The 27,863-nt window shown below is 40.1% G+C and overlaps 1 protein-coding gene across 1 annotated transcript; it reads left to right on the top strand.

Annotated features, from left to right (window-relative positions):
• The first annotated feature begins 621 nt into the window (after nt 1–621).
• Aimp1 (aminoacyl tRNA synthetase complex interacting multifunctional protein 1) lies at nt 622–26,983 on the top strand. The gene is made up of 7 exons (XM_051185488.1): nt 622–700; nt 8,630–8,763; nt 11,865–11,978; nt 13,258–13,422; nt 18,037–18,248; nt 22,609–22,777; nt 26,747–26,983. Coding segments are annotated over exons 1-7 (963 nt in total). The 5' UTR covers nt 622–698; the 3' UTR covers nt 26,914–26,983.
• Nucleotides 26,984–27,863: the final 880 nt, after the last annotated feature.

The following is a 27,863-nucleotide window of genomic DNA, read 5'->3' on the forward strand; positions in this document are numbered from 1 at the left end:
CCCGCTCCGTGCACCCGGCCGTCCTGCGTCCCACCGGCCCCACCCGCTGCCAGGCAGAAGGCGGGGACCCCGGAGTACCTGCCTGCGCCTGGGGGCGCAGAGAGTAGGGGGCTGAGCTCCTACGCGCGCCGTGGCTGTGCCCGGCGGCGCTACTTAGTGGCCCGCGTCCTGCATTTCAAGCGCGTCTGCAAGGGGCGGCTGACGGGAGGTGACAGCCGGGGAGAGCGGCCGCCCGGCCCCGGGTTCGCAGCTCAGAACCTGGCCCCGAGCGCGCGCCGCGCGCCCCCGTCAGCGCCCAGCAGCCCCTCCCCGTCCGCCGCCTCGGGTTTCGGCCACTACTCATGACGTCACGGCCTCGAGACGCAAGCCCGAGGAAAGGACCCCCCACCCCCCCACCCCCGGCAACTTCCGGCCGCCTGTCCTTTGCCCAAACAGACAGCGAAATGTAGCGAGCGAGAGAGAGATGAGGGGGGGCTTGGAGGGGGGAATGGAAAATGAGAGCGTGGTGTGGCCCGAGGAGAGGACGGGCGCAGGAAGCGGACGGCTGACGTGGGGGAGGAGCTGGGAAATTTTCCGGCATTCGTCAGGGACAGCCCCTGGGTCCTTCTCCCCCCCCTCACTTCCCCCGCCACGGACTGCGGATTCCGTCTCTTCCTGTGCCCGGCTGAGGCTGCTCGGAAGCTGCGCTTCGCCGCTTCATGTGAGTGTCACCACAGGGCCTGGGGTAGATTGGGTGCGATCTGAAGTTGTGCTTCCCTTTCCTACCGGGGAAGGAGAACCTGCCCTTCCGAGTACTAGGAGGAAGCGTGGCCATACCCTCACCCGCGTGCACGACAAAGCAGGACAAGCTTGGCCTCTTCTGACTCACCTAAGTTTGGGAAGTGAATAGATAATACCTGGCTGAGGGAAAGCATGCTACAGGAGGCAGGGATGGATTCATGGGCTTGTTTACTTTTAAGTGAGTGTGCAAAGGATTTCCAGTGTTTGTTCGTGGCGAGATGTTACAGAAATTGATGGATTCAGCAAGTACTAGAAACGCCAGCTATCACCACACTCCAGGCAACGTTTTAGTCATTAGGTAAAAATTCATAAACAGAGTACAAAGAAAAACCAACAGAACGGATAGCAGGTCCAGTTACTGCCTTTCAGCTTAGGTTTTATTGTTGAAGTACAGCCTTAAAGGTAAGTTATTAATATTGACTTAGTTAATGGGTGTGTGTGCCTGCTTGACTAAGTTTCTGTGCAGGTGACCATGGAGGCTAGACAGCACCAGATCCCCTGGAACTGGGTTACCAGTAATTGAGAGTCCCTGATGTGAGTGCTGGGAACTGAGCCTGGGTTCCCAGCAACAGCAGTAAGCGCCTTTAACTCCAGCCCCCATACCATATTTCAGATTGTAAGTGCTGATCAGTGCTGTACTGACAGCAAAGAAAGGTTCGTTATTTGGCACTAATGTGGCCAAAGAAGAAGGTATTCAAGGAAAAGACGGCTTTCTAGGAAGAGGATGAGGAAATGCCATCAGTCAGAAGGCCCAGCCATCCCAAAGTCCATGAAATAGAAACTTAGCAAAATATCAGGGAAGGTTCGGGGCTCCGAATTGAGAGAAGGAATCAAAGATGCAAACAGTATGAGAGACATCAGGCTGATTATCGGGTGAAGTGGGTGGGGGGGCACTGGAAGGATTCTAGTAGCCCAATGAGAAGTAAGAAAGGAAATTAGGAGGCTTTTGTTTATCCTCAAAGGAAACTAACTTCAAGACAGGTACTAAGATGTGTCCAGTTATATTTTGGGGGTATCCAGGGAACATACACAAAGGAACTATGAATGGCGGTTTACTTTCACTAAGTAGGCTTTCGGAAACACTTTAAATGAACTGTAAATTTCAGAATGATGACCGTAAGTTAAGATCGTGGTTTTGCCATTTGATACTTGAAGGAATCTAGACAAGGCATGCGATTTCTCCCAAGTGTATAAAGTCAAGATGATGTCTTCACAAGGTAAAGATTGAATATCAGATGTAGGTGATGTCTTCCATTAAAGTAGTGTCTTACTGCACTCTTGAATTAGAAGTAGATGAGATGGTGTGGTTGAAGCTTGGTGTGGTGGCTCACACCTTAATCCCAGCACTCAGGAGGCAGAGCCAGGTGGACCAGGCCATCCTGTTCTACAGAGTGTGTTCCAGGACAGGCTCCAAAGCTACACAGAGAAACCTTGTCTCAAAAAAGGAACAAAACAAAAATTACCTGTGGGATTGATGCTAATTGCTGAATATAGTTTGTTTCTGAAGTATATTGTTCTCATTATATTTAATTGTAGTACTTATCTTTAAATTCTGACTTTTGATACATTGTGTTAATACGAGAAATTTCAAAATCTATAGGTACTGTACCATGTTTCTGTCAGAGTCCAATAACTTTGCAATTAGATTATGAAGCAACTGGCGGATGGAAGGTATAATTAAGGCTAAAGTGAACAAAAGAAAATAACATACTGCTATGATTGTATGATTACTATTAGTATTGAAACACTTTTTTCCTCACATTATGTATCTTTAATTGGGATGTATTTTAATCTTATTAACATCTTAAGATCACTAACTGGTGACATAGTTTTCATTGTGTCCTTTATGAATAATTCATCATAAGTGTTATTGTTGACATTAGTTCTGTTGTGTGTCATGTTGGTATGTAGCTACTGTACATAATTTTTTTTAAAGATTTATTATGTGGTGTTCTGCTTGCATGTACCCTTCCTTGCACACCAGAAGACGGCACCAGATCTCATTACAGATGGTTGTGAGCCACTATGTGGTTGCTGGGAATTAAACTCAGGACCTCTGCAAGAGCAAACAGGGCTCTTAACCTCTGAGCCATCTCTCCAGCCTTGCATAATTTCTATTTTATGTATATTTTTGGTGATTATGATTCAGAATTAAAATGAAGTTACTGTGTATTCAGAAATACAAGAAAACTAAGTAGTAATATAAAGTAAGAATGTTTTTCAGTAAATATAAATTCATTTGAAACATATTAGAATGGCTTACAGACGGTGGCCAATGGAGGGTCCAAGAATCTAGTAGTTGTTCGGTGCATGATGCTGAATGTTTCAGCTGACCTTAAGTGTACAACAGAATTCCAAAGAAAAACAGGCTCTAATGCCAATGAGGGAATGGATTTGCCTAGTGAGAACAATCAGACAGAGAGAGCAAGCTTCCTTCTTCTATGTCCTAACGTAGGCTGCCAGCAGGTGTGACCCAAATTAAAGGTGGATCTTCCCACTTCTGATGATTTCATTAAAAAAAATTCTTCACAAGTTTACCCAGCTGATTATAATTAATTCCAGATGTGGTCAGGTTGAGATCCAACATTAACCATCAAAATGTGTCTAAGGAAGGGATAAAGAACATTGGAACCTACCATCTATGTGTAAAGGGATTTCACCTGTGTATGCTGTTGCTGTATGTATAAGTGAAATCACAACAATAGAGCATCTTATGGAGCCATTTTATACTTGACGGCATTTGTAGATGTGTGGAATTGAGTACTGAGAAGTAATATATCTAAGAAAGTTGTGTGTGGTTTTACATCACTGTGAGTCTGAAATAATGAAATTAGGAATTGGAGAGAATTAGAGGGGCATTTCCAGATTTGTGTACAACTCTTATGCTATAAAGTAAAATTAAAAGTGCACATAAATCTTTCATTTCCATTAACTTTTGTTTAAAAAAAAATGGTTTTCTAACTTTTAGAACTTGATGCCAGAGTAGTTGGTAGTTAAAAGAAATCACAGGCAGCTTGGGTGAAGTATGAATTTCAACTAAGGAGATGCCCAGGTGATGAAAAATACAGCAAAGATAGGAATCTCTAAAAGTCATAGCTTATGTTGTGTTTTCTCTTCTCTTTGATGTGTGCTGTAAAGTCATGTGTTTGGTATTGTGTAAGGAGCATCATATGTTTAATTGCTAACTGTGTTTCATGAAATGTGATCACAGGTTAGGACAAAATTAATGTCATGAAACAATTTACATAATGCCTTTCCAATTTTTTTATTATTAGTAAAAAAAAAAACAGGTCTTTGTTTTCATCAGTAAAGTACAAAAATATATTTGATGCTTTGCCTTCTCTGCCCTTTTTCTCCACAAAGTTCTTATGTGTGTGTGGATTGTTCATACAGTTAAGTGTTAAATATATCTTAAGCTCATATTTTTTAACAAATTGCCATAGAGAATAAGTGTCTCTCAAACCATCTAGACAATACAACTTCCAATAAATGCTAGTGGATGCTGTTCCCTTCAGGTTCCATCATTAATTAGGTTGGAAAATGCTTGATAATTATGCTTGGAGATATTACAGACATTGCAGTATGCTCATTAAAAGAGTTAGCTCCAGCATCAGCCAACTTGGGGTTTCAATCCTCATTTCCTAAATAACTATACTACCTGGGCAAATAATTGTAAGTCTAGTTGTTTTCTGTACTAAATCCTCTATAGGTATTATCATCTGTGAGGAAGGTAGTACATATTAGCATATTAAAAGCTCTAAACACACTTTTTGGAAAGTATACCGAACTGATCCACGGTGTTCAGGCAGCAGGTGAAGAAAAGGCCCCATGTAGGGGCAAGAAAGCAGGTGAAAGGATCCTAATATAAGTTAATAAAGTGAGACAGGGAGAAGTTGGACACATAGTCTGTTAAGTGTATTTTTCGCTTAAGGTTTGTGGACTGTGGCCACCTTTTCTAAGAATTGTATTTTTCTTTCGATGCTGCATATTGCTAGTAAACACTAACGGGAAACACTATCTGGCTGTGACAAAACATTGACCAAAAGCAGCCTGGACAAGGAAGGTTTGTTTTTGCTCCCCTTTCAAGTAGCAGTGAAGTCAGAGATAGACCTCCCGTTAGGAACTATAGGAATGGTAGGAACAGGAGGCAGAGACTTGGGAGGACTAATACCTCACTAGCTCCTCCCCTGTTCTTCATTGAGCTGGTTTTCTTACACAGCTCAGGACCACCTACCCAGGGATAGCATCTTGCTACACAAGTTCAGATTGCAGTCTCTTCTGTTTGATTCAGTCCAGTTTCCCCTCTCCAGTAGTTTGCTCGGTAAGTTCAGATCTTTCTAGTCTCCACAGTCAAAAGGCAATTCCTGTTTGCAGTTAAGTATGCAAAGGTTTTCAAGTGGCTTCCTTGTATTACTAAGGCCAGGACAACTCAGGTAAGTTAAGCTCCCTGCCTGAACTAGTGCAGGGATAACTTAACAGATTGACAAGGGCAGAGGCAAATTCTATCAGTCTGGAAGTTACATTTTCACTATTTTTGACCTGAACTCTTCAGAAAAACATATTAACAGTAACTAGAGGACTAGAAAAAAAAATAACACTAAGCAGCCCACTGTGTCCTAGTTTTCGTGAAGGTGTAGATTGTCTGGAGGGCTGGAGAGATGGCTCAGCGGGTAAAGGCTAGGCTGACAACAAAAAATATAAAAGATTGTCTGGATACCTTTTTTTGGTGTGTTCTAGGAAATTTTCTCTGTGCCCTACATATGGTGGGTTTAGCCACCATTTTTCTTCCATGCACCAAAAATCTTAATTAGTATTATTTATGCCATTTTGCCTTTTATCAGCATGATGATACACACATGCAGACACACACACACCTCTCTTATAATGGCGAACCTCAGTGGTTAAACAAATTGTTCAAGATCACTCAGCTGTTGTGTGTCACAGGGGCAAAGAATAGGCTTGTCTGTTACTGTCGCAGTACATTTTTATTATGTGTGAGGAGTGACAATAGCACACTATCCCTGTGCTCAAGTGCTCATTGCTATGTGTTAGCAGCTTGAAGGCTGCGTTTACTGAGTTATATTATTTGATTGTTATGGTCAGTGTGGTTTGAATAGGAATGCCCCCATAGACGCTTGTATTTCAGTGTGTGGTCACAGGGAGTGGCGGTACTATGTGTGCCCTCGTTGGAGGGAGGGTGTCACTGGGGATGGGTTTCAAATGCTCTTGCCAGGTCGGTGTCTCTTGCTGCCTGCTGACCCAGGTGTAGAACTTAAATGTTTTCTTTACGAGTTTCCCTGATCACCGTGTCTCCTCACAGTAGGACAGTAGACTAAAGTGGAAAAGTAAAAGATTGTCGTAAATTAATAAACTGAACTTGAGAGTATTATCACTTCCCCTCAACTTCATATATCCATTTCCTTTTTCCTCTGAGACCCCAACTCTGCAAATATTTGAGAAATGACCTTGTATTGTGTTTATTTTTCTTAAAATGGAAGAATGAAAGGGCTATCCTTATTTTGAATTTATGTACATTTTTGTCTGTTTTTAATGGCTAAAATAAGAGCTTGTAGAGAACATTCTGATTACTGTTGCTTTTCCATATTAAATTCTTGTTTGTATATTTTGTTATTATCAACTTGTTTTATAGCATCTTATTTTGGGTTTTTCATTGCCCCATCATATATTGTTAATCTTAGGGTATTCGGGAGGTTGATTTTTCTTATAAAAATGTAAACATTTTGAACATTTATAATGTAGGGTTGGTATTTAATGGTCATTTGACATTTTAAAGCAGTCATGTGTTACTTGTTGAACAGTTTTTATTATAAAATCATTTAGTGTGGTTTCATTCATTGAAAATCAGGATTATTTCTGTAATGCTTTTGTCGTTTTATTTTTTAACTAGAAATTAGAAGTGAATCAGGTAAATAAGGATAACTTACTGTTAATAGTGCTTAGTTCTGAGTGCATGCATCTTAACAGCAGCCAGTTTAACACTGAGTTCATCTTAGAATGCTCTGTTACATGCATTTTACTGCACTAAACAGAATTATTTTTCTTTGCATTTATTTGTAATTGTATTTGTAGATTACAAATAAATAAAAAAATGTAAAATAATTGTAAAAATTCTAAATATGTTACAAAGGTCATTGTTAGGTCTCAGTAGGGTAGTCCATATATCAAGTGAGCTCAAGTTAGTCTATAGGAGGATCTCTGGCGTAATAAAGAAATGTTGGGTAAAAGCCTGTATTCTTCAGGAACTTGTGAAGTGTCCCATCTGCCACAAGTTGTCATTTTGCTCAACTTCTTGCAAAAGGAACATATGGCTACCTGTGGAGTCTATCAGTGTATTAAAGTGCATGCTGGCCTCCAGGTTCCCTCAGTGTCAAAGTCCATGCTAGCATTGCCCTTCGCTCTGCTCAGCTCCTTGTAAGGAGTATGGTTTTTCCTCCTGCCGCCGGTCTTGTCCCGCCGCAGCGCCAGCCCCAATTAACACACTGAGACTCTGTATTTGATATAATTCTGTTGGCCAGGTACTAGTTTCTTATCGGCTAACTCTGTCTTAAGTATTAACCCATTTCTGCTGATCTATGTATTTCTCTTACCGAGGAGCCGGCCCGCATTCTGCTTTCTCCAGACTCTCCATCCTGACTCCTCCTCACTACTTCCTCCAATCCTCCTTGTCTCCTAGCCCCGCCTATCTTGCTTTCCTATTGGCCAACAGTGCTTTATTCATTAACCAGTATGAAAAACATATACAGAATGACATCTCCCATCAGCTCCTAATCCTGTTTATAATCTACATTATTTGTCCACCCCCAGGCACACACGCTTCATCTTTTGCTGTCTGTCCTCTTTCTCTCTCAGTATGCTTTATTCTCTATCTTTTGCTATCTCGATGTCAACCTTACTCTCCCCTTTTCTCTCCTGCTTCCTTGACCCTGGCCAGTCTACTCTCCCTCTACTCTGGACTCCTCCAGGTGCTCCCAGATACTTTGTCTCATATTCTTAGTAAAATCCTTCCCCATGGTAATGGAGTGGTCATGACCCTCAAATTCTATCTACCTATCTATCTATCTCTGGTTGATATTTTCCCTAACTTTTGAGTTTTACCATTTAATAATTAATTTTTCTTTTTCACACTTGTCTGGAAAATTTTTTAGTGCACACAACTCGACAAATAGTGAACATATCCAGTATAGGAAAAGTGCAGCTAGAGGAGGGAGGAAATTGGCAGTCGGATTGCTTTAGAACACAGGCGTGTACTCACTAGCTCAGCGAATGTTACTGTGTCCTCTTCCTATAGTATAGGGGACCGAGCTCATTTTATGGTACTGTACAGCATTTAAGGCTCTAAAATTTTCCAGCCTTAAATCTGGTTAAATTGCATTTATTTTCTGCACTGAAGGACAAAGTACATTTTAAAGTACATTACTCTTCCAAACAGATATAGGCATTAGCTTAACATTTCTGTCCTTTTTTTTTTTTTTTCTTCCTGTTTTTGTGTGTGTAAATGTGGTGTATGAGCATGTGAGTACATGTGATTCTACAGGTAAGGCTTGTGCGGGACAGATTTCCTAGGGTATCTCCTGCCTCTTTACAAGGCTAGGATTACAGGTGGCTGCTCTGTCTACAAGCTTGTACATGGGTCCTCTTGTTTGTGTGACTGTCACTTTGACCACTGAACCATCTCCCAGGCCCTGCTGCTTTTGTTCTCCATAGGAAGCGTGATGAAGGTACCGATTATAGGAGAAAATGTTTCCCCTCGGTTGCTTCCTCCGTCTCCTGTAAAATAAGTGTGTGCTTTCCTTCCACAGTATGTTCATTACTGTCGTTTTTGATTTAGGATTTTCTGCCGATTCTGGGCAAAGATGGCAACCAACGATGCTGTTCTGAAGAGGCTAGAGCAGAAGGGCGCAGAGGCGGACCAGATCATTGAGTATCTCAAGCAGCAGGTGGCTCTTCTCAAGGAGAAAGCAGGTAAGAACATTTACATCTTCTAGGGAAATACCTAAATTCTAATAATGACAGTTAAATGTTTACTATGTAAATTGTAACTTGATCATTCTTATTATGGCTTTTAGCATCCTTTAATTTTGACTTTAAAAGTATTCTAGGATTATGATAAATTAGAGTTGATATATAGTAAATGTCATGATTTGCTTTGTTATGATAAAACACCAAAAGTGACTTGATTAGGAAAGGGTTTATGTCCGTTTGCAGCTAGTATCTCCTCTATCAGGAAGGGAGGAGGCAGGATCCGAAGCAGAGGCCATGAGAACACTGCTTATTGACTTGATTTCCATCACTTGCTTAATTGTTTTCTTGAACAACCAGGACCATCTGCCCAGGGGAGGCACCACCCTTGGTCAGGCGTTTGGCTCTCCCACACTAATCATTAGTCCAGAAAATTCCCACAGTCCAGTCAGAGGAGGCTTTTCTCAATTGAAGTTCCATTTTTAAAAGTTATTCTTTCCTGCTTTTTGTTTGTTTGTTTGTTTGTTTGTTTTGACACAGGGTTTCTCTTTGTAACAACCCTGGCTGTCCTGGAACTCACTCTATAGATCAGGCGGGCCACAGACTCAAAGAGATCGACCTGCCTGTGCCTCCTGAGTGCTGGGATAAAAGGCATTTGTTGCCAACACCTGGCTTAACTTGTGTCAAGTTTAGACAAAAAACTAACCGAGGCAGTAACTGTAATTCCCTATAAAATCAAAAAGCAAATCACTTCTAATGGCACAGGAAATTACCATTCCAAAAGGAGCATAATAAGGCAGTACTGGACCAAAGCAAGATCAAAACCCTGCTGGGCACACTTTAAACTCTGCATCATCATGTCTGATATCAAAACACTTGTCACCTCTCCAAGTCCTTTTAAGTTTTGTTGACTGCAACACAATTCTGTCATTTGGGATGGTTCAATTCCCTGTTAGCAGCTTTCCTTAGTAGGTATAGTTAGCATCCAGGCACAGCTTAGCCCCGCTCCTTAGGAATCTGACACAATGCATCACCCCTCTGCACATGGCAAGCAGTACCCTTGCTCTTCGAAGCATGTCATGTCCAGACCGGCGGGAAAACCTTACTCATAACAACCATGATCATGGCAGTTCTTATAAAGAAGAACGGCTAATTGGGGCTGGCTTACAGTTTGAGAGATTTAGTCCGTTATCATCATGGTGGCAGGCAGGCAGTGATGCTAGAGAAGGAACTGTGGGTTCTGTAGGAGTAGATTGTCACACTAGGCCTAACTTGCCTGATAGCCTGCCTCCACATGACACATTTCCTCTACCAAGATCACACCTACTCCAACAGTGCTGTTGGTGCTGTTCTCTATGGGTCAAGCAAGAGTCTATGGGGAACATTTCTATTCTGCATCACAGTGGCATTTCATGCCAGATGGTGGTGCATGCCTTAATCCCAGCAGTCAGGAGGCAGAGGCAGTATGACAGGTCAGCCTTCTGCTACAGAGTGAGTTCTAGGACAGCCAGGGCTACACAGAAACCTTGTATCAAAAACAAACAAACAAACAAATCAAGACTATTTCCTAGAGACTTGACAACATTTCAGTGTTTCTAATTAAAAAGTAAAGAATCATTCTCGTTATGTACTTTCATTTTTCTTTGTACTCTAATCCTGTCATTCCTAGCTTATACCCCACGTTATAATACTTTATAAAATTTTCTTTTAAATTTCTTAAAGAAACATTTTTAATAATATAGCCATCTTTAACTTAAAGGTTTAAGTCATAACAAGCATATATGTAAGAGAAAAGGAATTTCTAAGTAATGTATATTTCAATGAAAAGTATCTCAGCATCATATCGCGTACTCGCAGGGCGGGGCACCGTGTGCTGCATGGTTAACACACATAGAACCCCCAGAATGGTGTCAGCTAATTTGAGGTATATATTTAGTCTGCCTTTGCTTAATATCTCGTGCCAGATGTGGTTTTGTATTTGATTTACTCTAAAAATAAAGAATATAGGCTAGGGTGTGACTGGGTGGTAGCCCGTATAATACATATTTGGGGCCTTGAATTTGATCCTACCATAAAAGAGGAAAAGGATGAATGGATGAGTCTTTACATCAAGCCTTCAGTGAAAGAGAAAGCACAGTGTACATTTTCTGGTACTTGAGTCCTAAAAATTCAAGATGTAACAAAAATGTTTTAAAATACATTGTTTGTATATGTGGTAGCTAGGGTCCAGCCTAAAATAACTATTTATGTGGTTTACATGTATAAATATACAATTGCATACAGCAAAGTCCAACTGGAGTTGGGCGGTGGTGGTGCATGCCTTTGATCCCAGAACTCAGGAGGCAGAGGCAGGCAGATCTCTGAGGTCAAGGGCAGCTTGGTCTACAGAGTAAGTTCTAGGACAGCCAGAACTATTACATAGAGAACCCCTGTTTTGAAAAACAAAAAAGGGGTGGGGGAAGAAAGTCTGCTTGAACCTCTCAAATCCTTAGCTCCTGCCTAATAAATTACAGAAATAATTTCCATTATTGTGGCAACCCAAAATAATCCCATGTAGGGGATAGTTCTACTTCTGCTAAGAACATACATACACACATGTATGCACATGCATACACACATATATGCACGCACATGCATACACACATTTATATACATGTACACACACGCATACACACATATATATACACGCACTCACGCGCGCGCACACATGCATACATACACACACATATATACACATGCGTACCCACACACATGCATACACATACATACACGCACACACATATGCAGGTAACTTTCTGTCCCACTTTTTATACATTTTTTTCTCTTCAGTTAATGAATGCGAATCAGATATATGAATGGGGGAGGAAGTGTGCACTAAATGTATAGATTAGAGATTAAATTCTGTAGGACTCTTACACCAATTTCCCAGTGATTACTAGGAGATTGTTAATAATATAAGTAAATAGTAAATCTTCATAAAGCAACTGGCCAAATATTTGTTCCTATTGTTGCATGGCTATAATTATACTTAACTATGCTCTTTTCAAATAATATTCAAATACAACATTTGAAAATAATGTTTAAATGAATTTTCTTAATTCTAGTTTTGCAGGCAACTTTGAGAGAAGAAAAGAAACTTCGAGTTGAAAATGCTAAACTGAAAAAAGAGATAGAAGAACTAAAGCAGGAGCTAATCCAGGCAGAGATTCAGAATGGAGGTGAGCATAGAAATTCTAGGATGCTTGATTTATGATTGCAGAATTTATTAAGTTTTCTCTTTATCTTCTTATCCTCATATCACACCCACCATACATTCCCCCTCCTCTGCAGGGGAAAAAATAGTAGACGAAGAAAAGGCAGTTGATCTTACCTGAGGTCACAGAAGGTGGTAAAGCTAGTATTCAGCTAACAGTGCCACTTCCTATGGGCCAAGCCTTCAAACACATGAGTCTGTGGGGGCCGTTCCTATTCAAGCCAATACATACATTTATATGCTTGTACAGCGGTCAGCTATGTATCATTTGTCAGTGGAAAATGTGAGATTGGTTGTTATTTTCTAAGACTGGTAGATTTGGAATGCAGCTAAAGAAGTAAGAATACAGCCACAGAATTAAACAGATAAGGTTTTATAAGTCTAAAACTGCTTTTCATTTCTCTCAATGCTAGAAAATTACTCCAGCCCACTTTACAACCCCTCGTGAAAGTGAAATATACTTTTCCATGTTCTCTGGTGATACATATGTTGTTCTTAATATTTTAAAGAATTGCTAATGTGCTTTGCCTCTATAAATAATGCTCTTAACTATTGAGCCATCTCTCTAGCCCTGTCTATAAACAGTTGTCTTTTTTCCTTTTACATAGAAATATATACACAGATAATGCTGTGTCTCTGTTCACTGCCAGTGAACAGATTATTGATTTGTAGATGGCTCAGATTTATTATCAGTAAAAGAGTGATGTGGAATAAAATCTACTTAGGAAGTCTAGGAGAATCACAGGAGGTGTGGACAGTATTTAATATATAGTATGTGCATGATGAATGTTAGGTGCCAATGTTATCTGCATTCTTTAGTTGCTAATGAATAAATTGAAATGAAAATTTTTGTGGCCTTAGTAATTGTTAAAGTATATTTAATTTTTGATATCCTTTCTATAGCCTCAGATAATGGATACTTGATAGCCTTCTGTATTAGATTTTCCTCTTAAAAATGGTTCATATTTGTGAGCCAGGCATTTGTGGCGCATGCCTTTAATCCCAGCACTCAGGAGGCAGAGGCAGGACGATCTCTGTGAGTTCAAGGCCAGCCTGGTCTACAGATCGAGTTCCAGGACAGGCTCCAAAGCAATACAGAGAAACCCTGGCTCCAAAAACCAATAAATAAACAAACAAACAAATAAGTAGATAAAATGGTTCATATTTGTGACTTACAAACCTATTGTTCCACCTTGTTTATAAGTTGAACCTGAGAGACACTCTTTTCTTTTTCTGTATGTCAGTGAAGCAAATTCCAGTCCCATCTGATACTCCCCTGCAAGCTACCTCCGCAGATTCTACAAGTGTAACACAGTCTACATCTGTATCAACCATCTCTTCTAGTGTAAAAGAACAGATTAAAGGAGGGGAAGAAGAAAAGAAGGTCAAAGAGAAAACTGATAAGAAAGGTATTTTCCATTATTAATCTTGTTTGACCTTTAACTGTTTTATTAGACAATATTAATATTTATGATAATAATGGTATCAAAAAGAAAGTCCAAACTTTTAGGGGCTAAGACAAAATTGAGAACAGTCTCACTAGGATATAGAAATTGAATCCCAAAGAGTGTGTGAATGTTGACAACATTGATGGGGTAAAAGTGACTTAAGTTATGTAGAGGGATCAGCATAAATAAAAACATCAAAAGATAGATGACTAAAACTTCAGTGTATATTTGGACCTTTGTTCCAAAGAAGTCAGAGGTTAAAGTTGGTTTACAGTCATTTAGGAAAAATGGACGTGACATCTAGTCGTCTGCACTGAGGCATGGGGATGTTAAGGGACTGATAAAAAGAACATGGCAAAGAAATCTGTCTGTTGGGCAGTGTGCTAAAACAGTGCGGGCGGCCATACCTATCCCTTTCCTTCAGTCTTCAGATCCAGTCAGCCAACGAATTCTGTAATTCTGTCACTAAGTACGTACGTCCAGCTTTAGCTATGCTCCTGGTCTGTGAGGTGCTACATTGGTTCAGGTTTTTAAGATTCCTTCTTTTACCCTTATAAGTTGCTATCGAAGCAACTTTTCTAGTAAGCATCTGACTTCATTCCCTAGCTTTGTCTATAAATATGCTTTATGATCCATTCCTTTATATGCTTACAGCGTACTTAACACTCATTTACAGTTTTTTGGAAAATTCAAAATGTCTAAGGGCTTTTGACCTGACATAAAAGCATCTTCACATCCAATACTTTTTTGGTTCCTTTGGCAGATACCATTAGGCTTTGTCAGAAGTCTGAAGGGCCAGTGAAAGCCAGTCAGCACAGAGATATAAAATAATCCTATGGCTTCTTGACCTTACAGATTTTGTTTACTTATTACTTTATCATCTAACTATTAATCTAATACTATGACTAACCAACTTTTAGTCAGTTTAGGCAGCAGTCCTAGAGACAAGAACACAAAACTCAGTTGTACTGTGTCCAGTAAATCGTTCTGTGTAAGGAGTACGGTTTTTCCACCTGCTGCCTGATCTTGTCCCACCGCCGCACCAGCCCCAATTAATGCACAGAGACTCTGTATTTGATATTATGCTGTTGGCCTGTTTCTTGTTTCTTATCGGCTAGCTCTGTCTTAATTATTAACTCATTTCTATGTATTTCCACGTGGTCTTACTGAAAGTGGAGGAATGGCGTTTCTCTTTTCTCCATTCTTTCCATCTTGACTCCTTACTTACTACTTCCTCTTTCCTCCTCATCTCCTAGTCCCACCTATCTTGCTTTCCTATTGGCCAACAGTGCTTTATTCATTAAACCAGTATGAGAAACATTTACAGAATCACATCTCCCATCATCTCCTCTTTTCTGTCTAAATAAAAAGAAGGGTTTTAACCTTAACATAGCAAAATATATACACAACAGTTATCAAATAAGAATCACAGTTAACACTATTTAGTCCATTAACATTTAGCAAGATTAAAAGAAACTATTCTATCATCTCTCCTATATTTGTGAGCCTAAAGTCCTATATGTAACTTATCTTTAAGCCTAACTAAGGAAAACTATAACCATAACTATCTGTCTTCAACTCCTTCAAAGACCACAGAAGGATAGTATATAAACTCTAGAAATGACAGAGACATCTTGCCTTGTCAGTCACCTGAAGTTCTTCTGTAATCTTCCATCTTCAGCCCATAGGCCGTAGTGTGTCTGGCAGACTCTCCAGTAAAGCAGGAAACTTTAAACTGTCTTCTTGTATTGGCAGTTTGTCAGTCACTTTTCTCTGTGTGCAGCAGACTGTCTGGCAGACTCTTCCGTGAAGCAGGAACTCTGTAACAATGTCCATCTTGAATCAGAGTCACTTCTCTGTGGGTCCTGCATGTCCAGTTTATACAGCACAAAGTCAAACAGTCAAGACAAGAGCAGTATCTTGTCCAAATGGCTAGTCTTGCCATATTGGGAGCAAACTTCATAACAGGTTTCTTCAATGTCCATGTTCCTTTCTGACTCAGGTGGTGTTGCCAAGAGCAATTATGTCTCACTGTCACGAACACCCTAAACCATTTTAAATGCCATATTCTGTAGGTCTTTGAAAGGTTTGAAGAATGCCTATTAATCTCAAATACATCTCTGTATATCTAGAAAACCTAACTAACTTATCTATAAGTTTTGACTATTATAGGTAACTATCTATAGTCTGCATTAAATTATACATTACATTTTTAAATGAGCTATATAAATACAATACCTAAACAAGAGAAATATAGATATCACAAAATTGACCTTATATTGTATCAATAAATGAAAATCCATTCCAAAACAAAGTATTCATATCTATACCATAATCCCCTTTTTACCTTTAAAAAGATTGGTTGTGGTCATTAACCAACCCCATTTAAATGAAAACAAACATTTATAAACAATATTTGGGAATTTGGGCGTTGTTCTTTCCAAACTACTTCCTGCTGGTAAGGGGCGCTGTCATGGGGATCCTAAGAAGACGAAGAAATCCTGGCTGTAGTCAGCAAGGCTGCTTAGTCCAAGCCGTTTTGAATGTTGGATCACCAGGAACGCCGTTTCAGGGGGTCTGGCTTGATCAAACCACATTAGTCTGGAAGGAATCCACAGCTTTTCATTTTCTATGGAAACAAAAATAGAAATCCTTTTCCCCAGTAACTTGTCCTTAGACTTAAATTTTGGAGTCAAAGATTTTTAAAATATATAAATTGCATTGATCCAGCAGCGTTTGTTTTAACAGTTGTTGTTATTTCCTCAGCAGTCAAAAGATACACAGACAATATAACACCATACAGTAACCAGATTCTCTCTAAGCTTTTCATCTTTAGGTGGCTTTATTATTACTCTGTTTCTTTTAGTTTTTATTTTTTGGGACAGGTTTTCTCAGTGTAACTCTTATCTGTCCTGGAATTTACTCTGCATACCAGGTTTACTTTGAAATCACAAGATCTGCTTGCCTCTATCTCCCGAGCACTGGGATTAAAGGCGTGTGCCACCACACCCAGCTCCTCTTTGTCTTTTTAAAACCATTTTTTTATTCTCTCCCAAGCCTACGTATTTTTTAAAACACACTGTAAACTTTTAGAGGTTTTTCTTAATATGAATCTGTCTTTACTATAAATCTTTATCTTTTTCTGGCCACGAGTCTTTTATCTGGTAAACAACAACATTGCTAAAATGAAATTCATAGTTGTTTCTGCAGCTGTTTATCAAACATGGTGGCAGCTATATTACCACCGCACTGAGAGCTGTGGTCACCACCTTTGTCTGCGCTGCCATCCAGCAAGGATGCTGCCAGCTTGGAGATGTGGTCACTGCCATTGCCATCTCTCATACACACCAATACATTGTTAGCAGAGTTATTTAAAAGCCTTAAGGTATTTGCAGCTTATGCTGATTCAGGAATCCTCCCTTAAAGGAGCTGTGCGAATATCTGCTTGTCTCTCACAATGCAGAGTTCAACCAAGAAAAACGCTGCTACCAAGAAACCTTGCTTGTCTCTGTTCTTTTGTTTCTAAAACTCTTTTTAAGCTTTTGTTAAATTTTAAGTGGAAGTTCTTATTAGCCACGTGGGCGCCATATGTAAGGAGTATGGGTTTTTCCACCCGCTGCCTGGTCTTGTCCCACCGCTGCTCCGGCCCCAGTTAACACACCGAGACTCTGTATTTGATATTATGCTATTGGCCAGTTACTAGTTTCTTATCGGCTAGCTCTGTCTTAATTATTAACCCATTTCTATATATTTCCACGTGGTCTTACCAGCGAGAGGCGGCTGGCGGTTCTATTCTCTCCAGATTCTCCATCTTGACTCCTTCCTTACTACTTCCTCTTTCCTCCTCATCTCCTTTATCTTGCTTTCCTATTGGCCAACAGTGCTTCTCCCATCAGTTCTGTGATGGCAGTTATATACTATATGTTGTTCCTCAGGGTAACCAAAATCTAAATATGGCTATTGAGCATTAAAATTAAATTTGTGGATATAGGCACATTGTTATAGTTTATAATGCAGTATAGTGAATTGTGTGTAAAGAACATGATTTTGGTGTTTTTTAAATATGTATCTGTTCATTTTATTATAAAAATCTTTGATCCATAATTGAAAAAGTGAGACTAAAAATGATCCATATTTAAACTACTGTATCTTTTTTTGTAAACAACCTGCATAAATGGTGAACATCTTTTCACTGGATCCTCCTTTCCTGTGTCATGCAGGATCATTTTTCATGCCTCTGTTCCTTGTATATCTAATGTTAACACATGTTTGTTATACAGTGGTACTAACCCTCTATCCATAGCTGATCTTAGAGATTTGGCAGCATAAGAGATTAGCAGTGATGATAATAAAATAGAATGATCAAAATAATGTGCTAATGTTTTGTTTTAGAATACAGTATTTAGAGAAATGGCTGGTTATGTGGGTTGTATGACTTGAGTATCCTTTTGATGGAAAGGAAGTTTTTTTTTTATTATTATTATTCTTGAACTCATTGGCACTGGTCCCAGAGGTTCTCCTGGTGCTTTTGTTTGTCTGTCTTATTTCTGATGCTTACATATTCTTAATCCTTAGGAGAGAAAAAGGAGAAGAAGCAGCAGCCAGCAGCAGCAAATACTGACTCGAAGCCAATAGATGTTTCTCGTCTAGATCTTCGAGTTGGTTGTATCATTACTGCCAAAAAGCACCCGGATGCCGACTCGCTGTATGTAGAGGAGGTGGATGTGGGAGAAGCCACCCCAAGGACGGTCATCAGTGGACTGGTGAATCATGTTCCTCTAGAGCAGGTGATCTGTCGCCCTGAAGTGCACACTGCTTACATGTGTCCCCTTACGTGATCTACTCATATGTGATGCTTTCAGTGATTAGTGGATGAGTTTCAGAGTGATTAGTGAGGTGAGAGCGGTGGCTCGGGGGTTAGGAGCACTCACTGCTCTTGGGGAGTACCAGAGTTGGGTTTCCAGCACCCACATAACAGATATGAAGCCACCCCAGACTTAAAGGCCTGTAAGATAAAATAAATTCAGTAGCACAGAAAGGAAGTCATTTTCCCCTTGCGTGTTCCTGTATATTGAGTGTGGAGGTCAGGGACAGTCAGGGGGGGGGGCCCGGGTTTTTGTGGGGGGGGGGGGGGGGGGTGGGGGGGGGGGGGGGGGGTTGGACAGTCTAGGGTGTGAGCCCCTGCTATTGAGTGTGGAGGTCAGGGACAGTCTAGGGTGTGAGCCCCTGCTATTGAGTGTGGAGGTCAGGGGACGCGGGGGGGCCCCCGGACGCCCCGGAGGCCAGGGACAGTCTGGGGTGTGAGCCCCTGCGGTGTGGAGGCAGGGCGCTGTTCACCTTTTGTCAGCGTAGTACCTTTCGGGGTTTCTTGTTTGCCACTCCATACATATGGAAGGACGATGCTGGAACATTTAATTATCTTCCATAATGTTTAAAATAACTGTGTGGAATTACCTGTGAAAATATGGGTACTTAATTATTTAGAACTTGGAGCTGAGTTTTTCCAGCATTCACTGCTTTCTTGAGGCAGAATTGACAAATCTTAGTATCTCCTCTGCAAAGCAGTTACTCAGTGTACAGTTTCAACCTTGGTATCATTGAGGTGGAGGGTCAGCTGAGTGGGAAGTCAGCTGTAGCTGGGACTTATTGCAATGCTTGTAGTGTTGGATGCTTAAGATGACAGCAAATTATGTATAGTGTATTATGTGCTAGTCAAGCAAGGATGCTACTATTCTACCTAGCCGCATCATTTCTTTTATCCTGCGGGTAATGGGTTAGCTCTAATCTGAGTTGTTGTGCACTACTAAGTTTAGAACTGCTAGAACTTTGTACAATCCCCTAACCTGTCAGCAAGAATGGAAGGACATAATCTTCACTTCCAATGGCACACACTCATTCCTTTAAAATTTTAGTATAATTATCTGAGACAGTGAAGATTGAGTTTTGAATACTGCATGGAAGAAATTTAGTTATGAGGAAGGTCATATTTTGACATTCCAACATTTTCTCTGTTCTTATAATTGTTTCACTCAGTAATGTGCTTTTGACATAGCGTAGCTACAATTTCTATTAGTCCATATTCAGATGTTAATTATACTCCAGTAGAAGTAGAGCTGGTTATTTAGAATATGTGAAAGTAATTACAGTATGTTTTATGAAGTGTTCTTTCATGATAACCATTTTTAAATCTGATTCATGCTCTATGCTGATGGCCTTCAGAGCAGGGTTTCCTCCCTGCTGGGTTTTCTGGCCAGGTACTCTTAAGCTCTTAACAGTTTATTTCCTTGGTTTTCTCCCTTCATTTTTGAATACCACATTCTGAAAAGTTAGGAGTTGGTTTTAAATCTCTGTAATAGCAGCAGAAAGAATCAGGGCAGCATCCAGTTTGGTCTTTCCAGATGTCTCCGTAGTGATGTGAGTCGTCTGCTGATTTCGTTAGTTCCTGCTGCTTCAGAGCCATTGCAAAGGCTGTGGGCTCAGCATTGATTTGCATTCTTCTGCCCCTGTCTGTTTTACCCTGAATAAAATTATACCATGTGTTCATATTTCTAGATGCAAATATGTATTGGACACCTAGTGTGTGCAAACACTGTTCATGTGAAAGATCAGCAACAAGTTAAAAAAGATTAGTAGAGAGATAGGTTACTTTTAAAGGAAAAAAAATCCTACCTGTAAGAAATCTACTTTTTTAAGTGAAATTTGCTTTATTATGAGGGTATCAAAAATATCAACATATAAGGGAGTCAGTAGCATATTAAGTAGAGATAAACACCAAGAAGAAATTAGGAAAGACTGTAGGCTAAATTAAGGTTACAAGGTTATTACCATTTCTACAAAATATCCAGATAATAATAGTTCATGAAGTGTATTTGAGTAAAGATGGGAGAAAGTGGAATAATGAAGTCAAGTGTTCTCTGTCAAGCATGTGGGGCATCCCAGTGCCAGGGAGACTAGAGTAGAGGTCACAGTGAGGAGTTGTGGGAGATGAGATATAGGTGCTAGATGACAAGGTCTTCACAGATATGAATAAGCTAAGGGCCTTTGTTGGCATTTTGACCAAAGTTATAAGGCACTGCCTTACACTTTAATAGGATTGTTCTTACTACTTTATTGAGGGATGGATGTGTGGCAACGAAGTATTTTTGTTCTTTTAAAAAGTAATTAATTTGACTCATTCATTTGCCTTTTGTTTTGTTTTTGTTTTTTTTCTTGTTCTTGTTTTTGTTTTTCAAAACACAGGGTTTCTCTGTGTAAGCAGCCCTGGCTGCCTGGAACTCTTTTTCTAGAACAGGCTGGTCTTGAACTCAAAGAGCTCCTCCTTCCTCCACCTTCCAAATTCAGGGTTTAAAGGCATGTGCCACCATGCCCTGTGAGATGGGGTTTCTTTATGTAACTGTCTGAGCATGTACTCCCAAAGATCTTCCTGCCTCTGCCTCCTGAGTGTTGGGAGAATGCACCAGCACAAGCAGCTTTCCTTTGTAAGTCTTTATAAAGTAATTTTTTTTTTTTTTTACCCTTAGACAATTTCTCTGTATCCTTGGCTGTCCTTGTAGACCAGTTTGGCCTTGAACTCAGATCCTCCTGCCTCTGCTTTCCAGTACCTGGGATTAAAGGCTTTCACCACCAACACATGGCTTCAGTTCTCCCCTCTAACATCTGAGCCATTTCTGTACTACAAAAAGTAGTCTCTTAAGAGTCTTAAAAAAAGGAACCTTCTAGTCTTAACAAGTTCATATTGGAAAAACTTTACGTAAGGGTTTCGTCTGCTCTCTGGAGTTAGAGGTTTTCATAGCCATTAAGCAGGGCTGTTTATATGAACATCTGTCTAAACCACAAATTCAAGACAGTTCTAGTAAGCATTCTGTAAGGCAGGACCACAGTCTGTAACGTGCTGGCACCCATTTGTCTGTTTTATTTTTCTAAAGAGAATGACTACAGTTACATTTGATCATGCAAAGACTGCATTTAACTATTTCGCATACTGTTTTTACTAGGTTTGGTTTCTATAAATTGTTATAATGTGTTATTTTCAAGTGCTGAAGGAGTAGCATTATCCATGAAGGGTGTATTCAAGTCATGGTTTAGTTGTTGAATCTAGAAATAAATTTGCATCGAATTTGCCTTCTTTTTATCTAGGATTCATCTTTTATTTTCTCCCTGAAGCAGTTGTCTTTTGTTTTAATTAAGCCTGGAGAGGATGGGCATAATTGGGAGAAAAGTTAAGGCATTTCAGCTCCGGAAGATTGACAGAGTTTCTCTACAACGAGCTGTGGCAATAGCCCCAAATGTTGATGGTGATGTGTACAGTGCTTGGATTATTGAGCTGTTAGTTTCTTTTGAAGAATGGCCTGATGCTGCTGCTGAGGAAGGGAGCACCAGTCAGTTCTGTGCACATAGGTTCAGTCTCCAGAATTGCAAGAGGAAAGGAGAAATGTTGTGTAGTGTTAGAAGTGGCTAGGTGGTACTGAAAAAAAGTTTATGGAAGTTGGTTCATTTACTTTAGTTGTAATACTGACCCAGATAATATGCATGCTTATTGTAATTTGATCGTGTGACAGCTCCCGAGTTCCCTGATTTTTCACTAGTTCAAGGAAATGGAGGATCAACTTTATATATTTGTAGTTGGTTGTAACTGAAATTTTCCACCAAGCTGGTTCACTCAGTTATTTATTCTTTATGTAAATATTTAACTGAAATTTCTTCCGGTCTGGGCAGATGGCCTGGTGGATAGGAACATACATAGGCTGTTTTTTGCAGAGGTCCCAGGTCCTCTTCCCAGTGCCCCTATGGAGATTCATGACCATATACAACGCCAGTTCCAGGGATTTGACACTTTCTCCATAGACACTGGGCACAGAAGTGATTGCAGGCAAAACACCTACATACCTTTGGAAAAAACAAAATACCCATATACATTTGAAAAAAGCTTCTACTGTTGTGCTCATGCTTTGCCGATTTGAGGGATTTTCTTTTCCTATGTATACAGGGTATCAGCCTTCATTTTTATATAGGACTTCCTAGTTAAATATATTTTAGCTACACAGTAGTTAACATCCACAAAGGTAACATGTTTGGTAAGTAATGTGTCAGTGTGCCTGGAATATCCTACATGTGATTATTCTAAATCGCTCCGTTTGTTCTGCACAGATGCAAAATCGGATGGCGATTTTACTTTGTAACCTGAAGCCTGCCAAAATGCGGGGAATAACCTCTCAAGCAATGGTAATGTGTGCTAGCTCACCAGAGAAAGTGGAAATTCTGGCCCCTCCCAATGGGTCTGTACCTGGAGACAGAATTATTTTTGATACTTTCCCTGGTAAGTATTAATAGTTATTTAAGTAGATTAGGAATCAGTTAAGTGATGCTTATAAAGCCTAGAGGTTAAAACCAGTCTCGTGTGTATCGGGTTTTTCACGAAATTTGCTTATGATAGCACAGTGAACATAACATAACCTTCCTGTCCATAAAGTCACATATTACACGATGTACTGGAGAGGTTTTTTTCCCATATAAATTGCTCATATTCATACCTATAGAACAATATGACATAAATATGAATCAAATTGCTGTGCAGTAAAATCACTTAAATTGCAGATGACAAGACAAAGGCTAGTGATGGAAAGTGAGTTCCTTTTAAGTAGTTTGTTTTCTTCAGTGTAAGTGTTCCTGAGACAACTGAAGCATCATCCTACAGGAAGAATAGAAAGGATTTCTTGCCTTGTTCTGTTACATTTTGAGATAGTACCTTGTGGAGTTCCATTTGTAATGAGACATTTTTCTCCACCCACCAGTTCCCAAATACCCAGCAGCTGCTTCCCAGATTACCACACAGAGGCTTATATTAATTATAAATGTTCAGCCAATAGCTCAAGCTTATTCCTAACTAGCTCTTACATTTTAAAATTATTCCATATTTACACTTTGCCATGTGGCAGCACCTATATTATCATGACACAGTCATCTCCTGCTTCCTCTGCGTCTGGCTGGCAACTCCTCCCTCCAGCCTTCTATTTCCTGTCATCCTTAGTTGTGTTGCCCCATGTCTACTTCCTGCCTGGCTACTGGCCAAACAGCATTTTATTAACCCAACTTGAGTGACAATTTTTACAGTGTACGGGAGGATTTTTCACAGCACTCCTTTTTCCATGAAGTCTATTGGCCACAAAGAGCTAGGGTAATTTACTTAATTATACAGCAGAAATAGTGTTCCAGGAGCAGTTTTAGCGAGACAGAGAGAGGAGAGATAGGAAGGTTGGTGCAGAGGCTGGGCTATCACCTAATTTACACCATGCTCCTATCATAATAGCTAGATTAATGGCAGCATCCCTATGAAAATGGCTAGAATAATTCACTTAATTACCATATGGGCATCAGTGAAGGGCTTTTTGCAGGGAACTGTCAAGGGTCATCCTTGAGATAAGTCAGGCATCCAGGCCTAGAGACATCTTCCAGATAAGGCTAGGTAAAAAGCAGGAAGCTCCCACTAGGAGGGAGTCTTCCATACTGTCAAACTCAGACCTTGGTAGAGTGCAACCTCTGACCGCCAGGTCCTTCCAACAGTATCTCATCTATAAGCCAAGCCATCCTCCTGCTTTCTCATCCAAAGGGTTGGGATTATAGGCATGAACCATCATACCTAACTTAAGAAATAGATCTTTGAAGCAGAAAAAAGAATGCCTGCCAGATATAGAAAATGTTTGTAAAAGTAAGAGACTGATTAGCAAATCTTATCTCAGGAGGAATGGTCTGGAAGAGGCTACCATGGCTGTTTTCTACACATACTGTCAGTATCCATACTTAAGTAAGTTTTCCCTTTAAGATTTAGCATCCATTAAGAAAAATATAAATAATCCTGATTGACCTTTCCATATTAATAGTTAACCTATTTATTATTTGAAGATAAGAATTAAACTGGATGGGATACAGTATACTGTGTAATTCCAGGACTTCTTTGCTTACATGTGCTTACATGTCCCAGGGTAGAACAAGTGTTCCCATCTTCTTTAAAGATTAATTATTTTGTGTGTGTGAGAGAGGCATCATCATATTTTTTGATACCTATACAAAAAAGGAAAAGGTTAGGAAAATACTAGAATGACATCACATAAAAATGAGAATAGACTTCTTTGTAGGATACAGTTTAAGGCACTTGAAGTATGTTTTCTTACATTGTAGTGCATGTGCGCACACACATGTGCAAGTATGTCTGTACTCATACCATGGGTGTGCACATGGACATCCAAGAGCTACTGGTAGTCACTCCTTCCGCCATGTGGGTTCTGAGAATCAGTCTCAGATTCTGGGTGTGAGTTTACCTGATGAGTCAACAAGATGTCTCAAGGTTTATTCCACTTTTGTTTCCAACTAGCCTTGTTATCTGTTGACTAGTGCATTATTAGGAGACACTTTTGGTAAAGCAGAAAAATTAACACTGAAATCAAGACTTTTTTAGCCTTCAGGGTTCCTAATGCAAAAGGTTTTCATATTAACATTTTTTGTGGTATGAAAATTTTCAAAGAATAAGTGAATGAACCAAGATACTCAGATTTGGTTCTAGACCATACCCATAGGATGAATATCTGTCCCATGAACCTTTTGGTTTTCTGTTACGTAGAAAAGTTATGTTTGGGGACCGGACTTTATGTTGTGGTTGCATGGGATTTTAAGTACTTGGAAGGCAGAGACAGGCAAATCTCTGCATTCAAGGCCAGCCTGATCTATAGAATAAGTTTCAGGCCAGTCAGGGCTATATGTTGAGATCCTGTTGGAAACGAAAGAAAAAGGTTACGTTTACACTGTGAGTAGCATTATGTGTAAGATGGAATGCAACACACTTGAGCTAAAAATAACATAGTGCTAAAATATTCTGATGATTGCTGAGCCTTTACATGGTACCATTGTGCTGCTGTAATATGTCATACTGTTGGAGGCTTCTGATTGATGAGGGTAGTCGTTGGCAGAAGCTGAAGTGGCTGTGATGGTTTCTTAAAATAAGATGGTGAAGTTCACACGATAGCCATTTCTATTTTCATTACTTGTCTCATGGTGTCTGGACACGAGCAGCTTCTTACCCAGCAGTTTTGTGTGAAATTGGCATGGTTTGAGCTCCTCCTCAGTCTCCACTTGTATTCCTTGTCCAGAGTCTGCAGTTTCTTCCTCTACCGATGTCTCTTCAGAGCCATCTGTGGGGTTGGAACCTCCCTCTTCCAAATCTGTTTGTGTTGCTGTTTCAGCTCACTCCATTACACAGTTGCGTGGTCTGCTAGAAGTGTGATATTCATTAACTATTCTGGTATTTCAGAAAAATGTATTTATATTTGTAGACAGAGTTTTACTTTATTTTTGTTTTTCTTAAATTTTTAGTCACTGAAGAGCTATAAAAAAGAACAGACATCAGAACCAGAACATTCTGCATTTTGTTATTTGCATGCATATGAATCTGTGGGGGGAGAGTACGGAGCATAAACTATTACCAGTAATCAGATAGTCTGCTTCCCTGTTAGGTAGAAGAGTAATTCGGACTCTTGCTTATCTTTACACTTACAACAGAGGTCCTTCACTCCTTGTCTTCTGTTGACTATAAAGCACACACTGCCCTTACTGAAAACAGGGAGCAGGGATAGTGTCCACTGATCCTAGGGACATCTGTTCCTGTTATAAGCCACAGTGTGTCATCTCAGGAGGCCAGGTGCTGTCCCAGAAGTATCAGGCTGTGACGTCATATCCTGCCTGTGCCTGCAGCTTATCGTCTCTCTCCTTGTATTTCTCCGTGTGTCTTATTAGAATCAAGGTTGCTGTATGCATTTCAGGCAACAACATGTGTTTCTGGTGTTTAGAAAGTGCTCCCCCACGTTCTTACTGATCCTCATAAACTAAAAGTCCAACAAATCTGAATGGGCTCCTGTCTTCCTCTATTTTCTTTACAATTTTCTTTGAGTAATTTGGGGCTGGGGATTTAGCTTAAATGATAACATGCTTGCATAGCAGTCATAAAGCCTTGGGTTTAATCCCCAGTACTTCGGTAATAACAACAATGATGATAACCTATTATTAACCTATATTATCTGTAGAAATACTTGAAATATATGTTTAGTGTTCCTAAGGAAATGATAACTGTTTTATTTTACCAATCAAGAAAGAATATACACTGCTGATGTAAAGTAAGGTTAAATGAAAGGCGTCCGATTAAAGCTAAGGATCAAGCGCTGTAAAAATGCATGGGAACATTTCAGTGTCTGCATGTCCACATGTTGCTTATGTAACTTGCTGGTTTTTCTCCGAACAGGAGAGCCTGACAAGGAGCTGAACCCTAAGAAGAAGATTTGGGAGCAGGTCCAGCCTGACCTGCACACCAATGCTGACTGTGTGGCCACATACAAGGGGGTTCCCTTTGAGGTGAAGGGGAAGGGAGTTTGCAGGGCCCAAACCATGGCCAATAGCGGGATTAAATAAGTGCTCTGTTACTGAGGGGTATGGAGAAACCGTAGTAACAATAAAGAGGAGTATATTTGTCACACACAAATATGTGAGGTGCTCTTTTGTGTGTGTGTGTGTGTGTGTGTGGACTTTTTTTTCAAATCCTGCTTTAAGTTTGTTTTCTCGGATACTTTGTCACAGCAACAGAAAACTAATTAACAGAAACATGGTACCCAGAACTAGGGTCACTACTATAATTATGTCTGACAATGTGGTTTAGAAGCCTTTTGAACTGGTATTAAAATATATGTTTATGCCACTTAGAGAAAGCCTAAAATGAAAAAAGGGAGGGGAAAAACAAAAAAAACAAAAAAAAACAAAGATGCTTCTGCTGGGACCTCAGAAGATCATTCATGCTGGTCAGAATGCAGACAGTAAAGACTGCTAACAGGTCTCCGACAGGAGCAAGAACTGTTTTGGAGTAGGACTAGAGGCCATTCTGTTAAGGCCCTGAGATTTTATGTAAAGCAGAGTTTAAAGGTGACAGGCTAATGTGGAGAAATGGTCAGGTCAGCACAGCACTCTGGGTGAGGCCTGGGATAGCTGCTTGGTTTGGCTGGATTGACAGCAGAAATCATAAAGCTCAACTGCTAAAAGAATTTTAGTTGAATTTTTCAGGTTGACCAGAAAAGAAATCTGGGGTCATGGAAGGTGTGGCTATTGGAGAGATTCAGGCCATTCAAAGATGCTGAGAAGTAGGAAAGGTTCCTCCTGGAGGGTATCTCTGGAGCTGCTCAGGTTGGAGGATGTAAACCATTAAACTTTTTAGAGGGTGCCTTGCTGTACAGAACCCCCTAGGCCATCAGTTCTTAACCTGTGGGTCAGATATCATACCCTACATATCAGTTTTTACATTATGATTAATAACAGCAAAATTACAGTTATGAAGTAGCATTGAGATAATTTTATGGTTGGGAGTCACCACA

The sequence above is a fragment of the Phodopus roborovskii genome, unplaced genomic scaffold (genome assembly GCF_943737965.1).
Source record: "Phodopus roborovskii unplaced genomic scaffold, PHOROB, whole genome shotgun sequence".
NCBI classification, from domain to species: domain Eukaryota; kingdom Metazoa; phylum Chordata; class Mammalia; order Rodentia; family Cricetidae; genus Phodopus; species Phodopus roborovskii.

Excerpts from the sequence above, each read along its gene's own strand:
- Aimp1 (XM_051185488.1), top strand. Across the intron at positions 11,979-13,257 it reads GGCAGAGATTCAGAATGGAG|TGAAGCAAATTCCAGTCCCA; the intron begins GTGAGCATAGAA and ends TCTGTATGTCAG. Across the intron at positions 22,778-26,746 it reads TATTTTTGATACTTTCCCTG|GAGAGCCTGACAAGGAGCTG; the intron begins GTAAGTATTAAT and ends TTCTCCGAACAG.